General features: G+C 35.6%; 1 protein-coding gene across 4 annotated transcripts in view; it reads right to left on the bottom strand.

The window, feature by feature from the left end:
- Positions 1 to 22117, bottom strand: part of SLCO1C1 (solute carrier organic anion transporter family member 1C1) — a 61411-nt gene extending 39294 nt beyond the window's left edge. For 3 of the 4 annotated variants that reach the window (XM_082740636.1, XM_082740638.1, XM_082740639.1), the window contains exons 1-4: positions 21561 to 21945; positions 16591 to 16745; positions 14870 to 15011; positions 4489 to 4621 (exon numbers count right to left, since the gene is read on the bottom strand). In XM_082740636.1, coding sequence (XP_082596762.1) covers positions 4489 to 4621; positions 14870 to 15011; positions 16591 to 16719 — 404 coding nt within the window. In that variant the 5' untranslated portion in view covers positions 16720 to 16745; positions 21561 to 21945. Of the gene's footprint in view, positions 1 to 4488; positions 4622 to 14869; positions 15012 to 16590; positions 16746 to 21560; positions 21946 to 21990 lie in introns of those variants that run through there. The other variant, XM_082740637.1, reaches the window with a different exon arrangement.
- Between the last annotated feature and the right edge of the window lie 1511 nt (positions 22118 to 23628).

The raw sequence follows: 23628 nt of genomic DNA, 5'->3' as shown, positions 1-23628 counted from the left end.
CAGATCACTGTTTCCACGTTGTATGCCCCTCGATTGTTTGCCTGCCTTCTCTCCAGGAGCAGCACAGTACCTTCTGGGTTCTATCCCAGTGAAGCCTGTTAACCTTTAAAACTCCAAACTTTATGCCCCACTGGTTGCAAGAACTCATGAAGTTCAGCCTCTCTCATTTTTCAAGCCAATGGCTTTGGGGAAATGTTCTCCTTGTGTTTCCCCACTCTGTGATTCTCTTTCTCTTGCCCTTCTCTGGGACTATAGCCCCCTCTCCTCTGCCACATCTGCAATTTGATCTGTCTCTTCCCTAAACCAAGTATCTACACGTCCTACCTTCTTCAGTGTGACTCTTCCCTCCCTTTAGCTGTGGAGTTTGTTCTTTCAGTCTTCAGGTCAATTTCTAGAGTAGTTAGGATGATTTGATAGTTATCAAGTTGTGCTCATGAGAATAGGCAAGCCTAGGGTCTTCCTACTCTGCCTCCAATTTCTTCTTCTCTGACATGTGGGGGTTTCGGACCATTTATCTGGATGGCATTGTTTTCTTCTACAGTTTATTGATCTGGCTCTTAGTTATTTCTAATTCCACCCTTTCCTCGGTATGTAAGGTCATAATAACAGCTGGACAGAAGAGCAAATGCTGAATGGTAGCACTATGATAATTCAATCTCAGTTCCCCAGCCACACTGCCTCTCAAATTATCCTTCATGAGCCAACTTTTCTGCTCTACTGCACCCTCAGGGAAGAGGTGCCTAGTAAGAGGAAATCACAACATCATCTTGATTTTCCTTTTGTTCAGGTACCATGTGACAAAAGACTAGTAATCAGAATAATATTTTTAAATATTAACAACCTACTCAACCATGTAAGGAAGAGCTATACTGAATTATTAAAATATTCAGTCTGATAGATGGGTCACCTTATATCAGTTTTGCATAATCTACACCTCAACGATTCCAAGAAGTTCCCAAAAAAGAACATCTTTGTAATATGTTAGTATTTAAGGAAAGAAGTTTATAGTTTTTGTTACATTTACCAAATGGTTCTCTGACAAAATAGGTTAAGAACCACTTAGTGAGGATAACTGTTTTTCAATTCTTAGCTATACAGGAGAACCTGTAAATCATGATAAACATAATTTTCTTTCTTTAATAATTCCAGAGATACTAGATTGTTATAATGCCTCAAAGCTCTTAAAATGAGTATCCATAATGATTAAACAGTATTGTGAAAATTTAAAATTATTTGAGCTTTCTAAATTCATTCTATCAAAATGCAACTGTGTAAACCTAACCATTATTTATATTTTGGATAAATAAATAAAATGGAATTTTATGCAAGTGTCTCCTTTATCACTAATTACTATATATGATACTCTAGAAAAATCAATCAACTTCTTCAACTTTCAATCTTTATAGTGGTAAAATGAGGGTATCCATGTAGTCTGTGCCTCTTTAGGCTCTGTTGGATAAGGACACAGAGAAGTAGCTGAACAGGGGACCAGTGGTTTAAATGCTTTTAAATCAGGAATTTTAGATCTAACCTGATTCCAACTCGGACACAATCTTGACTCTGATACAATAGCCTCCAAAATAGTCTCCCTCCTTCCAAGTTTCCTCCATCAGACTTATTTTTCCAAGCAGCAGTCTGAATGACATTTAAAAAAATGTAATTGAGGTCATGTCATTCTTTTCAAAGCTCTTCACTGGCTTCCCACCTCATTCCGAAAAGAAGCTGAAGTCATCATAATTGTTTGCAACTTTACCACTCAAAGTGAAGTCTACAGACTAGCAGCATCAGCTGAAACCAAACCCTATGGGAGAGCTACTGAATCAGAATCTACAGTCTACAGAGAGCCTCAGGTGACACAAATGTCATCAAAGTTTGAGAAACAACCTTGATGGCTTCTCCTTTTCCCCTTTCATTCTCCCCTTGCTCGTCCTCTTTCTCCCCTTGCTACAGAGGCCTGGCCTTCCGGCAGCTCAAACACATGCCAGACTCCCTCTTGCTGCAGGAACTTTACATTTGTCATTCAGTCAGCACAAAATCTCTCTTCCCCAGGTATCTGCAGGGTTTCCCCTTCATCTCCTTCAGTCCTTCCCAAGTGTTGTCATCTTGGTGAGCCACCCTCTGACAACCCTACTTGAAACTGCAAACCTCCCTCCCCACAACATACTCATGTGTCTTCAGGAAGTTAATTTTCTCTATAGCATTTAACATTATTTGGCATACTATATCATTACTTATTTATGATTTCTTTCCTCCTCCTAAGATCCATGAGATCTTAGGATCCATGTCTCTACTCTATCCTCATTACCTAAAACAATGGTCCACTACGTATATGTTAAATTCATGAATCAGGTGAGCTAATACATATAAAGTTGGTTGGGGTTAGGCCCTCAATAATTGATATCCATATTATGTTTTGTTGGACATCAAAGGTATTTCTCCTAGGCAGACAGAGTATAGTTGTCTTACAGAGATCAAAAATGACATTTTGGACAAGTACCCAATTCATGCTGTGAAAAGTTGAAAAGAAGTTATTATAATAACCCTCAGCAGACAGAAAACTTAATAGATAAAGAACTTGCATATATATTTATTTCACTTTTTTCCCACTGAACTAGTCCTAGTACATGGTGCAGTGCCAGGAAAATGGCAGACACTAAATAATAAACAAATATAACAAATATAACTTTAAACATATATAAAGATAGTATATAAGAATCTGTATTTGACTCTCTGGCATCCTTTGACAGCCCTACCTGGCTACCTGTCTGATCTTTTGATTTTCTTATACCAGCATTTTATATTTATCATTAGCTTGAAGTAACAAAACTACTAATCTGAAACCAACACCTTTAAGACAAACTATTGCTGGTATCTGGTTAAAACCAGGTGGCTTAATTATCTAAGGAGGACTGATAGCAAAACTTAGCAATAATGGCAAAACTACTAGTTATATCAGGAAACTTTATAAGCGTTATAGATGTGTCATCTAATATCTGCAATGCAATTATAAGCTAGGTATTATTTTTAATATCTATAATACCTATTTTTAGGATGCATCAACTGAGGCCTAGAGAGGTTAGGCAACATGCCCAAAGTCATACAGAAAAGCTACTGATCCACTGCAGAATGAGTTATATCAAGAGTCAAGGATTTATTTATCCTCTGCAACTACTTTCAGATTTTATTTTTTTTAGTAATGGAATTCTTTTAACCCCCTGGGCAAACTGTTGCATGAGGGCTCAGGGACTAGAATGGATAATAGTGGCACAGCTATTGATCAAGCAGGGATGAGGCAGAGTGAAGACCCATTGCCTCAGCCTTCTCCTTTGCTCCTCCTTATCCATTGGCTCTGTCTAGAACCTTTGCAGAAACTCAGCGATCTAAGGAAAACCTTTGCCCTGTGAAAGGAGGTTGGACAGGCATCCAAACAGCAGACAGAAGTTCTAAAATCTCTCTCCAAGTAAAAATAATGGGGCCAGGGGAACCATCCTAATAGGTAGAAAAAATCCCACACAGGATTCTGTGTACTACTTTATAGACTGATCACAAAGGTAAAAATCTGACTATATAAGTAACTTGGGATTCCAAGAAAAAGTTTGGACTATATCATATCTAGGTCTCTTCAACTCTAAAATGTCATGATATAATGATCTAGAGTGGGTAATAATCAAAGTATGATTTGATATATAACTTTTATAATTATCCTGCTTCAAAGCCTCTAGGTAGTCATTTCTCTGAGTTGGCAAAGGTAACCATGGACAAGGAAGGCAACATGGATATGCATGAATAAGTCAGAATACCTGTTTCCAGTTCTATCATTACAAGGCACCTAACCTTGAGAAAGTCAGATCCTTAAATAAAAAGTAGGCTCTTTTACCTCACAGATAAAGATAAGACAATATAATACTGATGATAACCTTCGGAACTACTGAAGTTGTATGCAAATGCTAACAAAAGTATTAGCAAAAGTACCAAAAGTAGACTTTAGGGTTAAAGAATACACATATCCTACTTCTATTGAGAAAATGCTATGAGATGATATTTGGACACTAAATAGTTATTTGAATTGATAATATATCCTTAAGTCAATGATCTGCCAGTCAAGTTATCCGGCACATTGTCAGCAGCATTCATTCATTACCCATTTGACAGCCATTTGACATTTATCACAATATGGTAATTTCTTACTTATTTTACCACCACAGATAAATTATTTGAATGAAGACTTCTAATGAAAATGTCCCTTTAATTTTTGCTGACACTAATCGACAGTAGTCTATCAAAACAAGTTTTTATAGATTATTGAATTATAAATAAAAGTGTAAATATTCTGTAATTTTTCCCAAAGAAGATATAGCAAAAATGAGATATAATTATTACACTTTAAGTTGTGTGTCATTTTCTTAAATTTAAATAATTAATTGCAATTATAAAAAGGGAGGGATACAATTGGTAAAAGCAAGAAAAAGATAATTGCTTTAGACTTACTGCTGCATGAAGAACTGAGGCAGTGCAATAAGCAATGTTCCAACTCCCATGATTAGACACCCTGTTCCGATTATTTTTGGTCTGTGAAGTTTGGCTCCAAAGTAGCTTACGAATGTTATAACTAAGAGATTCCCTTGGGGCAAAGAATAAAATGTTTATCAGTTAGTTAACTTAGAAAAAGTCATCAGCATAACTAAGTGAATATAACTAAATGAATGAATGTCCTTAGCAGGTCTGGCAATGTTTTGTTTTAACTGAACTATCTCCCCACCATCTTTCCCATCCTTTGTCTTTCTTTGCTTTAATCTAAGATGACTGTTGAAATTGCCTGCAAACTCATTACTTCAATTATCTCATCCATTTATCAAAATACTTTAATTATGAATACTACTACCTCAATTTTATCCACCCTAATTATTTGTCCTTTTAAAGTGTTTTATCAGTAAATCAAATTGTAGAAGGATTCCTTTATTGCTCTCTTAACTTTTCCTTAGTGATTTTGAAGTGAACTTTATTACTATTTCTTCATTTATTTTCTTTTTTTTTTTTTTTTTTTTTTTTTAACTTTTTATTTTTTATAAACATATATTTTTATCCCCAGGGGTACAGGTCTGTGAATCACCAGGTTTACACACTTCACAGCACTCACCAAAGCACATACCCTCCCCAATGTCCATAATCCCACCCCCTTCTCCCAAACCCCCTCCCCCCAGCAACCCTCAGTTTGTTTTGTGAGATTAAGAGTCACTTATGGTTTGTCTCCCTCCCAATCCCATCTTGTCTTCATTTATTTTCTATTAAAGCTTTTATCAGTTTCCCATTTGCTCTTGAAACATACATTACATATTCTTATTTTAGCAGATATTCCTCATAGAAAAAGTAAAACAAATACAACAGTACCTCACTTTGTTAAATCAAATTACAAAATTCATGTTAATACTAAGATACTTTACAATTTGCTATGTGCTTTTTACAAAAAGACTCAAAACAGAGGTGAAAATTACTTCACATAAGCAAACTTCAGGAATATACCAGTTATATAATCTCAATGTTTACTTATAATCCAAATTTTATGAAATACAAAATTTCCATAAAATGTACCCATCTTTTTAAAAAAATAATTGACAAAATTTTTTGAAGGTGGAAATTATGCTTTCATAAAATGTTTCTAGAGAAGCATAGAATAAATTAGTTTTAGTTGATGATGGTGATGAGTTACTAAATATGATTTAGGGAAAATATTTTGCTATATAGAAGAATACTACAAGGAGGTGGTAAGGGAAACAGAAACCTTAAAAATGTAAAATCTTGGAAGCTCCCAACAGTTTCTTATTTCATGGATCTAGGGGTAGGCCAAGAAATCTGCATTTTAATATTGCTCAAATGTGCTGATGGAGATGGTTCCAGGAACATGCTTTGATAAACACTGTTTAGGATCTTAGATTTCAAAGGACTTTAAAAGTTTCAGCTCTTTGCACTTGGAATAGTTTTTTAAAAACTGCAGTGCTAGATAGAGTAATAACTTAGCAACTCCCCAGCAATTGATTGTGATGGTTGATGGGTAGTGTTGCTTTGAAGCTCTGCCTTCAATGTTTCCAATTTTCTAGCAAGAATATGTTTGCTTACATCTGTAAGCAATCATCTAATTTACTACTGTTTGTTCACATTGCCAGCTTTAGTCAAGTGCAAAAAGAGCAGCAATTTTTATAGCCTTGAGGACAATAATGACAGTGAGAAAATTAGCATGCACAGTGGCTCTAAGTTTTATGGCTCCAGAAAGAATTAAGCTTCTTTTCTCGTAGGAAAAAAAAAAACCCTTGAATATGAGATTTCTCATTTGATATTTAAGCATTTAGTAGAAGTAATTTTGTGTCATATTCATGATAATTATGTCTATACTTTTGTTAATGTGCCACAGTTAATAAACTAAAGTACAGTGAAAGCTGACCTTTAGTTTATAGATAACGTATCCCTGCAACCAATATCACCTACCCTCCCCACCTCCCAAACCATCTAAGCCTCACAATAAAGGACTTATGTTTCAGGCTGTTTCTGTGTTACATTAGTGGGTATGCCAAAGACCACATAATACCACTTCAGTGTCTGTGATATCTACAGAGTTTTTGCTTTCTTTACTTAGTATCTCTTCTGAGTTCTCAGAAGATACACATAGGAAATTAATGGTGATGAGCTCTAAAAATTTAAATTGGATATCAAAAGTCACTTCTATTATCACTAGCCTCTGGAAAAGACAATACAACCACAGTGCTTTAAAACTGTTTTACCAAACTTTTAAGTAACCGATTCTCCCCCCTTCTCTTTCTTCCTCTCTTTCTCCCTCTCTCTCCACACACATAATTTAGATAACAGAAAAGAAAGCCACCCAACTCATCTCCTATGACTTATATACCTTGAAAACAAAAACTAGAGAAGGACAATGAAAGAAAAGACCAAATGCAATTTGTTCCAAAAGTGCAAGGGTATCACCAAATAAGAGGAAAATAGCTTAATTATTGTCTTAAATGATAAAAGGAGAAAAAAATCCATGGTTATCTTAGTAGATGTAGTAAAAACATCCAATATAATTAACCACCCACTTGTGAGAAGAAAAATATTGAAGCAAATTAACTTTTTTTTTAGTTCTTTCTTATTATGTTCAGCTAGCCAATTAACATTTAAGCATATCTACCAAACTATAGAGCACACATATTACTTAATTTTGAAATTGTAAAAGCATTTTCATTAAGGTCAGATATGAGAAAAGAACACCCATTGTCACCGCTTCTACTTAACATAGTACTGAGGCCAATGCAATATGGCAAGAACAAGAAATAACAGATCTAGAATTGGAAAGAGTAATATTAAATTGCCTTCTGTTTCAGACAATATGATTGTCTATTCAGAAAACTCTATAGCATCTATAATCAATTAAAATTGATAATCAATTAAAATTAACATTTATATTAATACATAGAAAATCCTAGAGACTGCACAAAAAAACTACTAGAAGTAATAAACAAATTTAGTAAAGTGGCAGGATACAAAATTAATATCCAGAAATCAGTTTTTCTATATACCCCAAATTTTTATATACCCAAAATTGATTAGAGACCTATATATGAGATCTGAAACCATAAAAGTCCTAGAAGAGAGCACAGGTAATAATTTCTTTGACATTGGCTGTAGCAAGATTTTTCTAGCTATGTCTCCTCACACAAGGAAAACAAAAGCTAAAATAAATGATTGGGACTATATCAAAGTAAAAAGCTTTTGCACAGCAAAGGAAACTATTAATGAAACAAAAAGAAAACCTGCTGACTGGGAGAAAGTATTTGCAAATGATATTACCTGATAAGGGTTAATATCTAAAATATATAAGGAACTTCTATAATTCAACACCAAAGCAAACAATGTGATTTTAAAATGGTGCATAAACAATGAATGCTGGAACACTGAAAAGAAATAAAATAAAATAAAATAAAATGGAAAAAAAATAATAAAAATGGGCAGAGGACCTGAATAGACATTTTCCAAAGAAGACATACAGATGGCCAACAGACACATGAAAACATGCTCAAATCACTAATCAGGGAAATGCAAATCAAAACCACAATGAGATATCACCTTATCCCGGTTAGAATGGCAAAAATCAAAATGGCAAAATATAACAAATGTTGCAAGGATGTGGAGAAAAAGAAACTGTTGGTGAGAAGGAGAACTGGTACAGCCCTAGTGGAAAACAGTATGGAGGTTCCTCAAAAAATTAAAAATTGAAATACTATATGATCCAATAATTTCATTATTGGGTATTTACTAAAAGAAAATGAAAACAGTAATTCAAAAAGATATATGTATCTCTGTGTTTACTGCAGCACTCTTTATAATAGCCAAGATATTATACGGAAGCAACCCAAATATAAATACAACCCAAATATAAATCCAAATGTCCATTCTTAAATGAATGGATAAAGAAGAGGAGGTGTATACATATGTATATGGGCATGCATGTGCACACGTGTGCATGCGCACGCATACACACACAGAGAGAAATAGTATGCTGCCATAAAAAGGAATGAGATCATGCCATTTGTGACAACATGGATAAATCTATCAATGAAATAAGTTAGACTAAGAAAGACAAATATCATACGATTCCACTTAAGAAAAGAAACGAATAAACAAAAACCAGATTCAGATTCAGACCTTTAAATACAGAGAACAAACTGAAGGTTGTCATTGGGTTGGGATGGTTGGGCAAAGAGGGTGAAGGAGAGAGGGGAGATACAGGCTTCCAAGTTATGGAATGAATAAGTCATGGGAATAAAAGGCACAGCATAAGGAATAGTTGATGATACTGGAATAGATGGTAACTACACTTGTGGTTAACATAGCATAAATCATGAACTTGTCAAATCACTAAGTTGAACATCTGAACTAAATGTAACATTTTGTGTCAACTATACTTAAGTTAAAAAATATTAACATAAGTTCAGCAAGGTTGCTGCATACAGATAACATTAGATATTAATATGGTTACAATATTCCAGGAATTACTAAATAGGAATTGTAACGAAAATCTATTACTATAAAAGCAATGACTAAAAGGAAACTCATTACACTGAATGCATATATTTGGAAATAGTAAAAATCTAAAGTCAGTTTTCTAAGTTTCTACCTAGGAAACTAGAAAGAGCCCATTAAATCTAAATTAGGTAAAAGAAAAGACATAATAAAATTAGAGCAGAAATAAATGAAATTGAAAACAGAAACTCAGAAGAGAAAAATCAGCAAAACCAAAAGATGATTCTTCAAAAAGATAAATGAAATCAGTAAGCCTCTAGTCATGCTCACCAAGAAAAAAAGAGAGAGAGAGAGAGAGAGAGAGAGAGAGAAGATACTAATACTAATATCAGAAATGAAAGGGGAGACGTCACTATAAATTTTATGGACATTAAAAGAATAATAATGAAGTACTGTGAACAACTCTATACTTACAAATACTATAATCTAAATAAAATGGACCAACTACTTAAAAGACACAATCTGCCAAATATCCCTAAGAATTAACAGGCAATATGAACAGGCCTGCATCTATTATAAAGAATGAACCAATAATCTAAAAGCCTTCTAATAGAGAAAGCACCAGGCCCAGAAAGATTCACTAGCAAATTTTACCCAGCAGTTAATGAAGAAATTATACCAATTCTCTATAATCTCTTTTAAAAAATAGAAACAAAGGAGAAATTTCCTAGATCGTTTCTATGGCGTCAGCATTACCCTAAGACTAAACCCAGATTAAAAAAAAAAAATCCCTACAAGTCTATATCTCTCATGAACATAGGTATAAAAATCCTCAACAAAATATTAACAAGTCATATTCAACAGTATATAGAATATGTGACCAAGTAGGATTTATCCCAGGCATGCAGGCTAGTTAAACATTAGAAAATCAAATAATATAATCCAGCACATCAACAGGCTAAACAAGAAAAATCACATGCTCATATCAATAGATGTAGAAAAAGCATTTGACAAAAATCCAAAAACCATTCATGATATTCATGATAAAAACTCGGCAAATGCAGGAGAGATAAATTTCCTCAACTTGATAAAGAACCTCTACAAAAACATAGAATTAACATCATACTTAATGACGATAAACTCAAAGCTTCCCACTAAATCAGGTACAAAGCAAGAATGTCCCTTCTCACCATTACTTTACATTATTGTACTGGGAATCCTACTAAATACAATAGGACAAGGGGGTACTTGGGTGGCTCAGAGGGTTAAGTCTCCGTCTTTGGCTCAGGTTATGATCTCAGGATCCTGAAATCGAGGCCTGCATCAGGCTCTCTGCTCAGTGGGGAGTCTGCTTCTCCCTCTCTCTCTTCTTGCCTTTCTGCCTACTAGTGATCTCTCCCTTGTCAAATAAAGAAATAAAATCTTTAAAAGTGAAAAAAAATATAATGGGACAAGAAAAACAAGTAAAGGTACGCAGACTGGGAAAGAAAAAATAAAACTGTCTTTGCTCCTAGAAGATATGATCATCTACCTAGAAAATCCAAAAGAACTGAAAGGAACTCCCGAAACTAACAAATGATTATAGTAGGGTTGTAAGATGCAAGGCTAATATACAAAAGTAAACTGCTTTTCTATAGGCCAGCAATGGACAAATGGGATTGAAAAAGCATTTACTTTATCACCCCCCAAATAAAATACTTAGGTATAAATATAATAAAATATGTACAATATCTACATGAAAAAAACCCATAAAACTCTGATGAAAGAAATAAAAGAAAAACTATATAAATGGAGATACACCCCATGTTCATGACTAGGAAGACTCAGTATCAAGATGCCAGTTCTACTGAACTTGATCTGTAGATCAATTCAAATCTCAGCCAAAATCACAGGGAGTTATTTTGTGGATATTGATAAAACGGTTTCTAAGCTGACAAAATAGAGAGCCAAAAGACTGAGAATAACCAACACAATAATGAAGAAGAACAAAGTTAAAGGAATGACACTACAGAACTTCAAGACATACTGTAAAGCCACGTTAATCAGGGTAACGGTGGTGGAAGAATAGACTAATAGATCAGTGGAATAGCATATCAAGTCCAGAAACACACCTCCATAAATATAGTTAACTGCTCATCAACGAAGGAGCAAATGTAATGAGATAGAGCAAACATAATCTTTCCAACAAACGGTCCTGGGACAACTGGACAGCCACATGCAAAAAAGATGAATTTAGATACAGTCCTTACACTCTTCACAAAAGTAAAGGCAAAAGAGACCATAGTCCTCTATAAAATGTGAAACTATAACACTTCTGGAAGATAACTTAGGAGAAAATCTAGATGACCTCAGCTTTGGGGAGGACTTTTTAGATGCAACACCAAAAAAAAAAAAAAAAAAAAGAAAAGAAAAGAAAAGAAAAAGGAAAAAGGAAAAAGGATAAGCTGGACTTCATTAAAATTAAAAATTTCTTCTCTGGGCCAGATAATATCAAAAGGATGAAAAGAAAGCTACATCAGATAAAGGACAGTTATCAGTATTATACAAAGAACACTTAAAACTCAATGATAAGGGGGCACCTGGGTGGCTCAGTGGTTAAAGCCTCTGCTTTCGGCTCAGGTCATGATCCCAGAGTCCTGGGATCGAGCCCCGCATCAGGCTCTCTGCTTAGCGGGGAGCCTGCTACCCCCTCTCTGCCTGCCTCTCTACCTATTTGTGATCTCTGTCTGTCAAATAAATAAATAAAATCTTAAAAAAAAAAAACCTCAACGATAAGAATACAAACAATGAGATTTAAAAATAGGCCAAATAACAGATAGGTCACCAAAAACGATATACAGATGGCAGATAAGCATATGAAAAGATGTTCGACATCACACGATATGAGGGAACCGGAAACTGAAATGACAATGAGACACCACTACACACTTATTAGAATGGTCAAAATCCAACATACTGAATGCTGGTGAGGGCACAGAGCAAAGGCTCATTCATTGTTAATGGGAATGTAAAATGGTACAAACTCTTTGGGAAACAATTTGGCAGTTTCTCACAAAACTAAACCTATTCTTCCCACATGATCCAGCAGTTATGCTCCTTGGTATTTACCCAAATGAGCTGAAAATGAAAATATGTCCATCCAAAAACCTGAACAGGGATGTTTACTGCAGCTTTCTTCATAATGGCCCACACTTTGAAACAATCAAGATGTCCTTCAGTGGGTGAGTGGATAAGTAAACGAAGGCCTATCCAGAAAATGGATTATTTTCTGGCATAAAAAGAAATGAGCTATCCAGCTATGAAAAGACATGGAGGAATCCCAGATGCATATTACTAAGTGAAAGAAGCCAAACTGAAAAGGCTACATACTGTATGATTCCAACTACATGGCATTCTGAAAAAGGCAAAACTATGGAGATATTAAAAATATCAGTGGATGCCAGGGGTAAGGCAAAGTTTGGGTGAATAGGCAGAGCAGAGGAACTTTTAGGTCAGTGAAAGTAGAATGCATGATACTGGAGTAGTGGATACAAACCATTACATATTTGTTCAATCCCATAGAATATACAACACAAGGAGTGAACCTTAATGTTAACTATGGACCCTGAATGACAATAACGTATTGTAGGTCCATCATCTGTAACAAATGTCCCACTCTGGTGGGGGATGTTGATAACGAGAGGCTTTGCATTTGTGGGAACAGGGTATATATGAAAAATCTCTGTAACTTCCACTCAATTTTGCTGTGAACCCAAAACTACTCTAAATAACAAAATTTTTATAAAATCTATCTGAAGATGATTAAATACTAAAATATGAAAAGCAAAACTTTTCAATATTTATAAGAATATGTGGGAAAATATTTGAAAGAGAATATTTGGAAATATTAGGAGGTCATAATATAGAAAACATTTTTTTTTTAATTTTCTTGGCAGCTCTGTTGTTGTTGGAGAAAGACTTCATTATGAAAAAATACATGGGAAAAAATGGGGTGTCCAGTATGTGGACATGAGATAATAATGCCAAATGATGTCAGAGGATAAATGAAATTTTTCTGTAAAGAAGAAGAAATGAGAGCTAGTGACAAAGGTGGGAGTGGGTCCAGAATCCTAGAAGGGAGGAATGTGGAGAGATGCAAGAGGAGTAGATTAAGCTCATGGTCAGGAAACCCACCTTCCTGAAAAATTATGGATTGCAAATATCTAGAGCATACCTGGTGATGTTTGGAATAAAGGTTTGCAGTGTAAGTGAGAGAATCTTAAGACATTTTATTGTATCTAATTCAATAAATAAATTCCATCCTAGGAATGGTCTGGAAGAATTACTACGAACTTATTCTCAGGATCCTCTGTCACTTCCTGTGAAACACTGGTACTCTCTATCAAATACAGAATCTCTCAAGTTGCATCAGGACCTAGGGACCCAAGAGAAATTTGGACCATATTGTAAGTCTCTTTGGCTCTAAAATGTTTCTATACCATAATCTAGAATCGACTATAGTTAATAGTTGATATATAATTTTCTATCTGCTCATTTCTTGTTCTTTCTGTGTGATTTAATCTTTCCATCTGTAACAACTGCCTCTTCATACTAATTTCTTCCTGTGATTCAGTGTGTCACTCTTACCTTGATTCAGTTTACTTTCACTCATTTAGGTCTATAGATAGGACAGGCATTAAGGAATACATCAACTATCAAGGCATATCTAAGGAATTTACACAAGGGAGTCAAATGATCATGCTTTAGAAATTTGCTACACAAAGTATGGCCCATTGACTCAACAGCATCACACCATATGAGAGCCTGTAGAAAGGCAGCTCTATTCCCCTTCCTAAAAAATGAGCATCTGCATTTTTACAAGACTGCCCAGTTATTTGTAGGCACATTAACTATTGATTAGTACTGAGCTACATAATCTCATTCTGGTAGGATGATGACAGACAGATTTGGGAAGAAAACCCTAAAGGTAAAATGTTGCCTATTCATTCTTTTTATTCTTTCTGTGATATTCAGGGTAAGAACTGAAACATACAGTACAAACTTAAAACTTGTTGCAGAGTTTAAAACTATTTCTTCACTTTTCTGAAAGTTTAAGTGAGCCAAACCTGGAAGCATTAGAGATTTTTCTATATAAAGTAAAGCATACATTTGAATCCCAACAGGGAGTAAGGACCCCAGAGCTATCATTCTGTTTACTTCAATGAAGAATTAAAACCTTGTAGTTTATTATTTCAGGAAGCTCTACCTGGGATTATACTCCTCAAAGTACTTCCAAAACAATAACTAAAATCACTTGGTTTTTTTCAAGTGCCAAGAAGAAGTCTATAGTCAAATGCTACCCAAAGACACATGAGAGCAGAATTTTTCTTGCCTGCCTTGCTCTACTGTTCTCATTAATAGGCTTCCTTTATCCTCTGTGTAGACCTTTGGGCAGAAACCCCTTTTACTGTTCACTTCTTAAATCATTACAATAAATTTTTGTAGAGCCCATTTGAATTCTTCCAAATTTTGATCCACAGGGCTGTTGAGATATAGGACTCTTTTTGTAAAAAATACCTCCCAAATACTTCAAACTTAAAATCCTAATAGAACCTTACGCTCTCCTCCAAGAAAGTCTCTCACTCAGGTTGGAAACTCTAAATTGTGTGAATCATAAAGTAGTGAACACCTGGGGCAGGAAATTTATTGTTGGTTGCTTAGAAAGAACAAATTGCCTCTACTGTAACATAAGGTCCTAGCAAATTCTGTCTCAACAGGAATTTACAGATAGAGTCTAGCAGACAAGAGAATGCAGTGAGGATGTCATTTAGTCATGCCTAGAGGACATGTACAAGTAAAACCAGGCTTCTGCAATACCTACCAATTTCAAAACTACCATCAATAACTCCCACCAATGAAGAAGGGATATCAAATCTTCTCTCTATCTGAGTGATGGTGCTCTTCAGATAGCCTTCTGCCAATGCTTTAGCAAAGTAGACGAAAGACAGGGCACCCAAAAATACCTGGAAATTAGGAGAAATCACACTTAGTCTGACTTCAGCTTGACACACAACTGGAAACTTAACTCAATAAATAGACAAACAAAATGCAAACCAAGAGCAATGTAACAAGATTATCACTGAAGATTTCTCTCAAGCATGGGTACAGGCTTCCTTCAGTCTCAAGCTCAGGTAGACTGCTAAAAATACAAATTCTGAAGCAGATTTTGTTCAGAATTTATGTTGAATTCTGTTCTTTCCCTTCTTTTCCCTTCCTCCAAAGGACATCTGAAGGAGTCTTGGCTTTGAAAGGAAAATCCACTGTATGGTGAAGCCAAGAGTGGAAGGAGCCAGTCACAGGTAAGAAAACAAAAGAAGAACCATAATTCAAAGCTTTAATATATATTTTTTAAAAGTCTGATTATATTTCAATACAGACAGTTTTTAAATGGATTTTATTTATTTGACACAGAGAGAAAAGGAGAGAGAGAGATCATAGGCAGGCAGAGAGAGGTGGAAGCAGGCTTCCCGCTGAGCTGAGAGCCTGATGCGGGGCTCAATCCCAGGACCCTGAGATCATGACCTGACCCCAAGGCAGAGGCTTAGCTCATTAAGCCACCCAGGCGCCCCCAAAGCTTTAATATTTTATCATAAGGCTCATACTCATGACTTGGGTTTCACAGTGGTGACGCATGTACCAGCAGGAGACACAACAGACCAAAAAAACTATCCTCATGTTTAAGTTCATATTCAAGGTAAATTCATGCATTTGAATATGAATTTTTTTTAATAGCTAGCTTATATATTTTGCTAGACTTGAGTCCCTGATGGAATATCCATAGAGGAGGTTAACATTTATGTGAGAAAGTACATATAGAGGGTGCTGGGGTTATGGACATTGGGGAAGGTATGTGCTATGGTGAGTGCTGTGCTATAAACCTGGCAATTCACACACCTGTACCCCTGGGGCTAATAATACATTATATGTTAATTAAAAAATAAAACATTATATAAAAAAAGAAAAAGCACATGTATTTGCTGAGTGAATGTTGGGTACAAAGAACAGGAACTTGGGAGTCACACTAGACACCATTTAAAAAGTTTCCCTGCTCCTTGTTGTGTGGCGAGGAAAAACAAAATTTTCCTTTATAAAATGGGAATGATATGGATGTTTTATAGATTAAATATTATAACTATACTTAGTATAATATCAGGAACATGGTTGAAACGAAATAAATGTTAGTTTCTTTTCTCTCTTACTTTGGTTTAGTAGGGGCATTCAAATTAGCCCAGAAAGTAATATTTAGTAATTTAATCTACATGGTAGGAAGAGACGGCTTTCACTGCCTGGTAGAGTGTGTTTTAATAAATTGCACCTAAGTCCACTTTTCAAAAAGGGAAAAAAATTCTCGCTTCTAGCTACATATGGGAAATATGTAATTGTACAGAAATATCAATTATGAAATTGCATAGCACACATCTGAATGGAGAGTCAACAACATAGACTCCACCTAATCTGTGGGCTTTTTCCTCCCTCCTAATTCTTTGTTACTCTTTCGTTCACTACTTACAGTTGTTTGTTTACCATTTAATTGTTTGTTACCTTCAGTTTGCCACAGCATTCTTGCTTCTCCTTTGAGGAAGAATATTCTGTGTTAAAAGAAGGTCGCCCAACAGGTTGCATTGAACTTTTACAGAACAACTGGATATTTTCTTTGGATGAAGTGTCCATTATGAAAATATTCCTTGACTCTGATCCTGTCAAAGTAGATTTCAATAGTAAAAAACCAACCAACCAACCAAACAAACAAAACAAACAAAAAAACCAAAAAACGAAACAAAAATTAATTCAACTCCACCATTTATTAAATAATGTTTTTTTTTAAAGGCTTTATTTAATTATTTGACAGAGAGAGATCACAAGCAGGCAGAGAGGCAGGCAGAGAGAGAGGAGGAAGCAGACTCCCTGCTGAGCAGAGAGCCCCATGCGGGACTTGATCCCAGGACCCCGGGATCATGACCTGAGCCAAAGGCAGTGGCTTAACCCACTGAGCCACCCAGGCGCCCCAAATAATGTTTTTATTTCACAGTAGATCACAATGCAGGGGACGTGATTTGATATGAAGCTACCTTACTTTACCACAGTCAGCTGGCAAAGTTTTTCAATTAAAATTAACCAGTATATTTGATTAACTGATCCAGCTATCAGGACTCTCTAGCCAGCATTCTTTCCCAATCCCTTCATCTTAAGCCCCATTATTGCAAAGAAGAAATTTAAATGTTGCCTTTGGAATAAATAGTGAGGCAGAATTTTGCTAACTTTGTGGTCTTGCCAGCTTAAACTAGAAGCAAGCAGAAAAGGAAGAGGAATTCAACAATCTGAATATTGATTCATGAAAATTAAGTCTTTAACGCTTTTAAATCTATCTTAACAGAATGGGTAGAAAATACTGATGCTCACTGTAGTTCCCTATGGCACACTGCAAGTCCTATAGGTCTGCAGCATCCGAAGAAAGGTATAAAATATGGCAAAAAAAGAAGAGGACCATTTATATATCATTTTACTTTGACAGATAAGGAAGCAGCATGATTTGTGCCTTAGGCTTACATTTAATTCAGGCAAAAATTACTTTAGCCCACTTTGAAGTAAGAAAGATGGCCTCCCTTCCTATGCTTAATTTCCTATCCACCCATCCTTACCAAGCCCTGGACAGATCCATATACTCTGAACCTATTTTCTCCCTATTCATATCAGTATTTATATGTCCCATGCCTTACTTTATAATTTCATATGGCTCAATGCCTGCCTGTAAAAGTAATGTATCTGAAGAAATTAGAAAACAAAATAACTTCTAGATCACCCTAATATTTATTAGATGATGCATTTGTACGTTAACAGAAATCTGTATATTCATCACACTAATTAAAGAAATAAGATAACGAGTAAAATTAAATGTACTGTGGTAATAAAACTGAGGCTTATTCTGTCTATGAGTATATTACCTTGACTTTATGTAATTCTTATTCTGTGTTTACTAAACCTCATCCTTCACAGTTTGAAGTTTGATAACTTCTCAAAACTGAAAAATAAATTTTATTTTGAAATATGTAATTAAATATGAAAAGAAAGACCTGGCACAATTAGAAATGGAGGAGTAGCAAATGAGTTGAGAAGGGTATGGCAAAGGCCTGTTTAAAAAAATTATTTGATTTTTAGATTATTTGATGCATAAATTTAACTTTTAAAAAAATATTTTATTTATTTATGAGAGAGAGACAAAGAATGAGAGAGAGAGAGAGCATGAGAGGAGAGAGGTCAGCGGGAGAAGCAGACTCCCTGCTGAGCAGGGAGCCCAATGCGGGACTCAATCCCAGGACTCCAGGACCATGACCTGAGCTGAAGGCAGTTGCTTAACCCACTGAGCCACCCAGGAAGCCCTAAAGTTAACTTTTAAAAAATGGGCAGGGGCGCCTGAGTGGCTCAGTGGGTTAAAGCCTCTGCCTTCAGCTCAGGTCATGTTCCCAGGGTCCTGGGATCGAGCCCCACATCAGCCTCTCTGCTCAGCAGGCAGCCTACTTCCTCCTCTCTCTCTTTAGGAAAAAAAAAAAAAAGGGCAAAGGAAAGTCGAATGAAACAGAAAAAAGATAAAAACCAAAGAACTAAAGTAAACAAAGAACAGAAAATGCTAAGCAAGTTCAAAAGATAAGAACATGAGAATACAATATTAGTGAGTTCTAAACAAAGATGTTCAAAAGTATAAAACATAAAAATTATGCATAATATATAGAAATAACTTTAAAGTCTTGACCAAATAGATAATTTTCTAGCAAGAATTACCTGTATTAATATAAACCAGAAAAGAAAAAGAGCCAAGGAAGACACTACCAAAAATACTCTAAAACTATCCCCTAACCAAAACTAATAAGGATAGATGATGTAACAGGAGTGCTTTATCAAGGAATATCCTTCAAGGAGAAAATAGTATGTAACTGAAATAGATAATAAAAATCTCTATTCATTTTAAAAAGACATAATTATTTTGATAATAAAATCTCACTAAGATAGTACAAGAAAAAAAACACTTCAGATGAAATTTAGAGATGTTAAAATTTTAAATAAAATACTAGCAAATCCAAATGAATTTATATTCTTTAATTAAGATCTAGTTTAAAAATTTAACAATTAATATTAGAAACTTTATTCACCTAAATCATCACATTAAAAATTCAGTATGTTATATAGGTATATCAAAACATCGCATTGTATGCCATGCATTTATACAATTTTTGTCAAACACATCTCAGTAAAGCTGGGAAAAAAAGGAATTCAAAGTAAAAAATAATAAAATCTCAGTAGATGCAAAACATCAGGTGATAAAATACAACATACATTCCTGATTTATAAAAAACCCAAATTCTAAGAAACTAAGGACATAGAAATTCTTCTTTACCATCTATCTGATACCAATGGCCAACTTTGTACATTCAGAGTCAACGAAACTAGTTGTTCAGAACAACATTTTGTCAGAACAATGAAAAGGAGTTTGAAAAACACTGGTTATGCAATATTAGATAGGTTTCACACTAAAAGACTACTGAGTACCTTTAATTAAACTGCCAGAGACACATAGCCATTAATAATAATAATATTAATAATAATTTGATAATAATAAATAATAATAAAAAGTCAAAACAACTAAATGACCTAAATGTCCAAAAAATTATGGTCTATTCATACAGTGAAATCTTTTGAACCCATTAGAAATTAGTATAAGAAGTAAATATAACTATATAGAATATGTTCATTAGAGAACTGATTTTAAAAATCCATACTAAAAAACAATATATATAATACTCTATTTTACAGAAGAAGCACCCATTTTCACATGTGTATATGAAACAACAAAGTTTGAGAAAATCTTTAAAGAACAGGTTAACACATTATTTCTGGTTGGTGACAATGCAGATAATGTTTTAAAAAATGCTTTGTGTGTCTATATTTTCTAATTTTTCTATAATGAACATATAATAATATTTTAGATATTATAAGTATAAACATATCACCAAGCAAGAAATACACACCAGAAAAAATTTAATATCATTCAAATTGGAGTACTCTTTCAGGGGTTCAATATATTATTTCTGGCCAGTCATAATAAAGCCAGTGGACAAGAACAGGCAAATTAATCCTTTAATAATTAAATATACTATCACTACGCTAATCCAGAATGCTAATGCTAGAGAGAAAAACAATCATGTTGAAAATTATATTAAAAACTTGAGACACTAAAACACACTGTCTTATTAAACTTGGGAGGTGATGACACAAAATCACTCTAACTAGAATCCAGAAGTGATAATAAAAACAAGAGAACTATAGTCATCCTAGACGATGTGGTGTTAGGGCAAAGTAATATAAAACACTGACACTGCATATTGTTACAGAAAATATAATTTCATCTTGATGGCTAATTTGCATATCATCTCAAGGTTAGTATGTTTCAAGGAGGCTATGTTTATGAACATTGAGCTTTTCATCCCTCTGTGAAAAGAAACGGAAGGCAAGGTCAAGGACCTGAACAGAAAGATCCTCCAAATTCTCTCTCTCTCCATTCATTTGCAATCGCAGAAGTAGAGCAAGAACACAGTTATTGAGAAGGATTTGCATTTGGCAAATCCCTAATTGTCCTCCCTCCTCTTGAACAGATTCCACCAGAAAAAGAGTCATGGCAAAGTTTTTATCCAACCTGGGTTGGAGTGTATCTTATTTTGGGGGCCAAAGAAAAAGAAGCCAACCATAGATAGCAGAATAGATTATTATTAATAGATATAAAATAATATATTAATAGATATAAAACAATAGAAAATCTCTATTCCTTTTTTTAAAAAAGGAATTCTCTGTTTACATGGGCTTGAAAATCAATCTCACAGTTTTTAAAGAGCACAGACAGCCTTGGCATGTTATGACTGAGTTATGCCCAGAACCTCTGTGCTATGATCCTGTGACATAAACTCCATCCACCGTCAAACCCTAAAGATTGCCAGAGAGCAAGTCAGAAAGAGCCACCCTCTTCTCCTAGTCACCCCACACGAGGAAATCCTCTGGACTAGCTGGTCTTCTGGGCACCAAGTAATCGCACGGTACTTGCAACAAGGAGTGTGTGTTAAGAAGGCTGATCTCCCCCAACCCCCATACAGATAAGTGTTCGTGTCAGATTCAGATTGAAGTTGTGCCAGGTGAATGACAAACTTTTTGCTAATCCTAAAAACAACTCAACAAGGTAAGCATCAGAATACCCATTTTACAGAAAATGATACAACTCAGAGCCATTCAGTGGTCAAGAACTACCCAACTAATAAGTTCTCAGAGTCAAAATCTGAACCCAGATCTGAGGTGACCTAACTTTAACCAGTGTCCTTTTGCTATTTCTATCAACCTAACAAGGGCCCCCAACAACTTTGACGGTAGATGTGGGTCAGACGCTGGTAGTGCAGAACTAATTGATTAGCCTCTCTCCTATGAGAATCAGACGTGAGAGCCACAAAGCAGGAAAGTAGAGAACTAAATCTTACCTGGAGGTGGAGATCAAAGATGGCCAGCTCCTCTCAGCGTGCTCAGGGAGAGGCTGGACCCCACTTCACAGGCTGAGAGAGGAAACTGGGGTGAATTCTACAGCAGCTCTGAGCAGTTGTGCCAGGTGGGGAGAGCCTGGATGGACACAGACAGAGCAAATTAGGGGAAAGAAAAGATGAAGGGCATGGTCTCACCCTTGGGCAATTTCGACTCTTCCCTCTTTCCTCCTGGCCTCTTTTCTCTGGCAGTCTGCAAAGAACAGGCCACGCTGGCAAAGCCACTGACGTGCATCTCAGCTCCCAGGGCACAGAAAGAGCTGAAGCTTTGGAGCCATTTCTTTGCAGTTTGCTGCAAGTTTAAGGCCACACGTGATAAAGCTTTCTGTATGAGAGAGAGAGTGAAAAGAGAAAAGACTACTTGTGATCTTACTTGCTGATTCCCAGAAACACAACTCTGCAGGGGGCAGAGGGGAAAGGAACAGAAGCAGGAGGAGGGGCGGAAGTTTGTAACAAAGATCCCTCCTTCTCCTTCCAAGAAGTTTTTAAGCCAGCTGCTCCTTGAGGACATCACTGGGATCCTTCGGAGAAAAAAGAAAAAAAAAAAAAAAAAGGGCTCATAAGCTAAATCTTTGTATGGGTTCTTTTCCCGTTGGGATTTGAGAATCTTGGGGACCACATACCAGGTCAGGATCAAGGCTCTGTTGAGAGCTCTCTCTAGAAAGGGCCAATTCTCAGACACACGATCAGTTGCTTGCATCCAATTTATAAGGGTCTGATAGAAAAAAAGAAAAACACTGAAATTTTGGCAGCCACTTGTTTATTCTATCTAAATTCCAAGGAGAGAGAACTCTATGCACTGAAAAATTCTAAAATTATGATAAATTCTTTTTCTAAGAGTACCATTTTAGGAGATTCTGAGTAGTATTGGCTTGCATCTCGTTTATAGCAATAAACGAATCTGCTACCGGTACTACCCGAGATCCAGCATATTCTTAAACGGCTATGACTCTGGCCTGGTCACTAAACTTTACTGAATCTCAACTTCCTCTCCATAAAGCACAATTCTTATTACAGAAAACAAAACACATTCATAGGGCTGTTTTAAGGATTTAATGATACGATGTAGTCAAAAGTATGTCTCAAATAACAAAGCACTAAATGACGGGAAAGTATCAACATTACACGTATAATTTCAGTTCACACAATGGTAAGGGTCATTAACCAATAATCAAATATGATTATAAGCACCTTTTCCTACCAAAGGGAAAAAGGGATACAAGGAAAATATAATAATATTTAATATTATTAAATAATAAAATAATAGATCTTACAGTGAAGCAACAGTGCATTCAGACTCTAAAGACCACATATTTTATTTTAGCAATCAAAACAGCCTTTGCTAATGAGCAAGCATTGCCATAGGTCTTATACTTTTCAATGCATCTAACAGGTGGCCACTGGTGCATTTAGGGGAAACCAGTGTTTACTATCCTCATAGAGAAATGCAGTTCTCCCCTGCGAATGTAATTTGGCCTATCCCCAATTTGCTCAAGTTCACTCTCTACCATGGTTCCTCTCCTGACCGCTTGAGTCCACAGTTCATGTTACAGTTCTGAATGTCCATAATGCTTACTTTACATAATATTCAGAGCTCCTCATGTATATAGTCTTGCATTGGACTGTATCCTACTTCCATACTATAGACCTGGCGTCAGCAAAATTTTCCTGCAAAGAGTCAAAGAGTAAGTCCTTTAGGTTTTGCAGGCCATATAATCTCTATCAAAACCACTCGACTCTGCCACTGTGTTGTGAAATTAACCATCAATGAATGAGTTTCCCATCGCTGCAATTACAGAGTACCATAACCTGGGTGCCTTAAAGCAGAGGAACTTGATTATCTCAGTTCTGAATGCCAGAAGTCCAAACTCGAGGTGTCAGCAGAGCCATGCTCCCTCTGAAACCTGCAGAGATCCTTCCTTACCTCTTCCCCCTTCTTTGGTGACTGACAACTGTGGGCACTGCTTGGCTTGTGGATTTACTGTTTCAATCTCTGCCTCTATGGTCACAT

The sequence above is a fragment of the Mustela nivalis genome (assembly GCF_964662115.1).
Source record: "Mustela nivalis genome assembly, chromosome: 7".
Taxonomy (NCBI): Eukaryota; Metazoa; Chordata; class Mammalia; order Carnivora; family Mustelidae; genus Mustela; species Mustela nivalis.
Note: the sequence above shows the minus strand (reverse complement) of the source record. Positions and strands in the feature narration are given on the sequence as shown.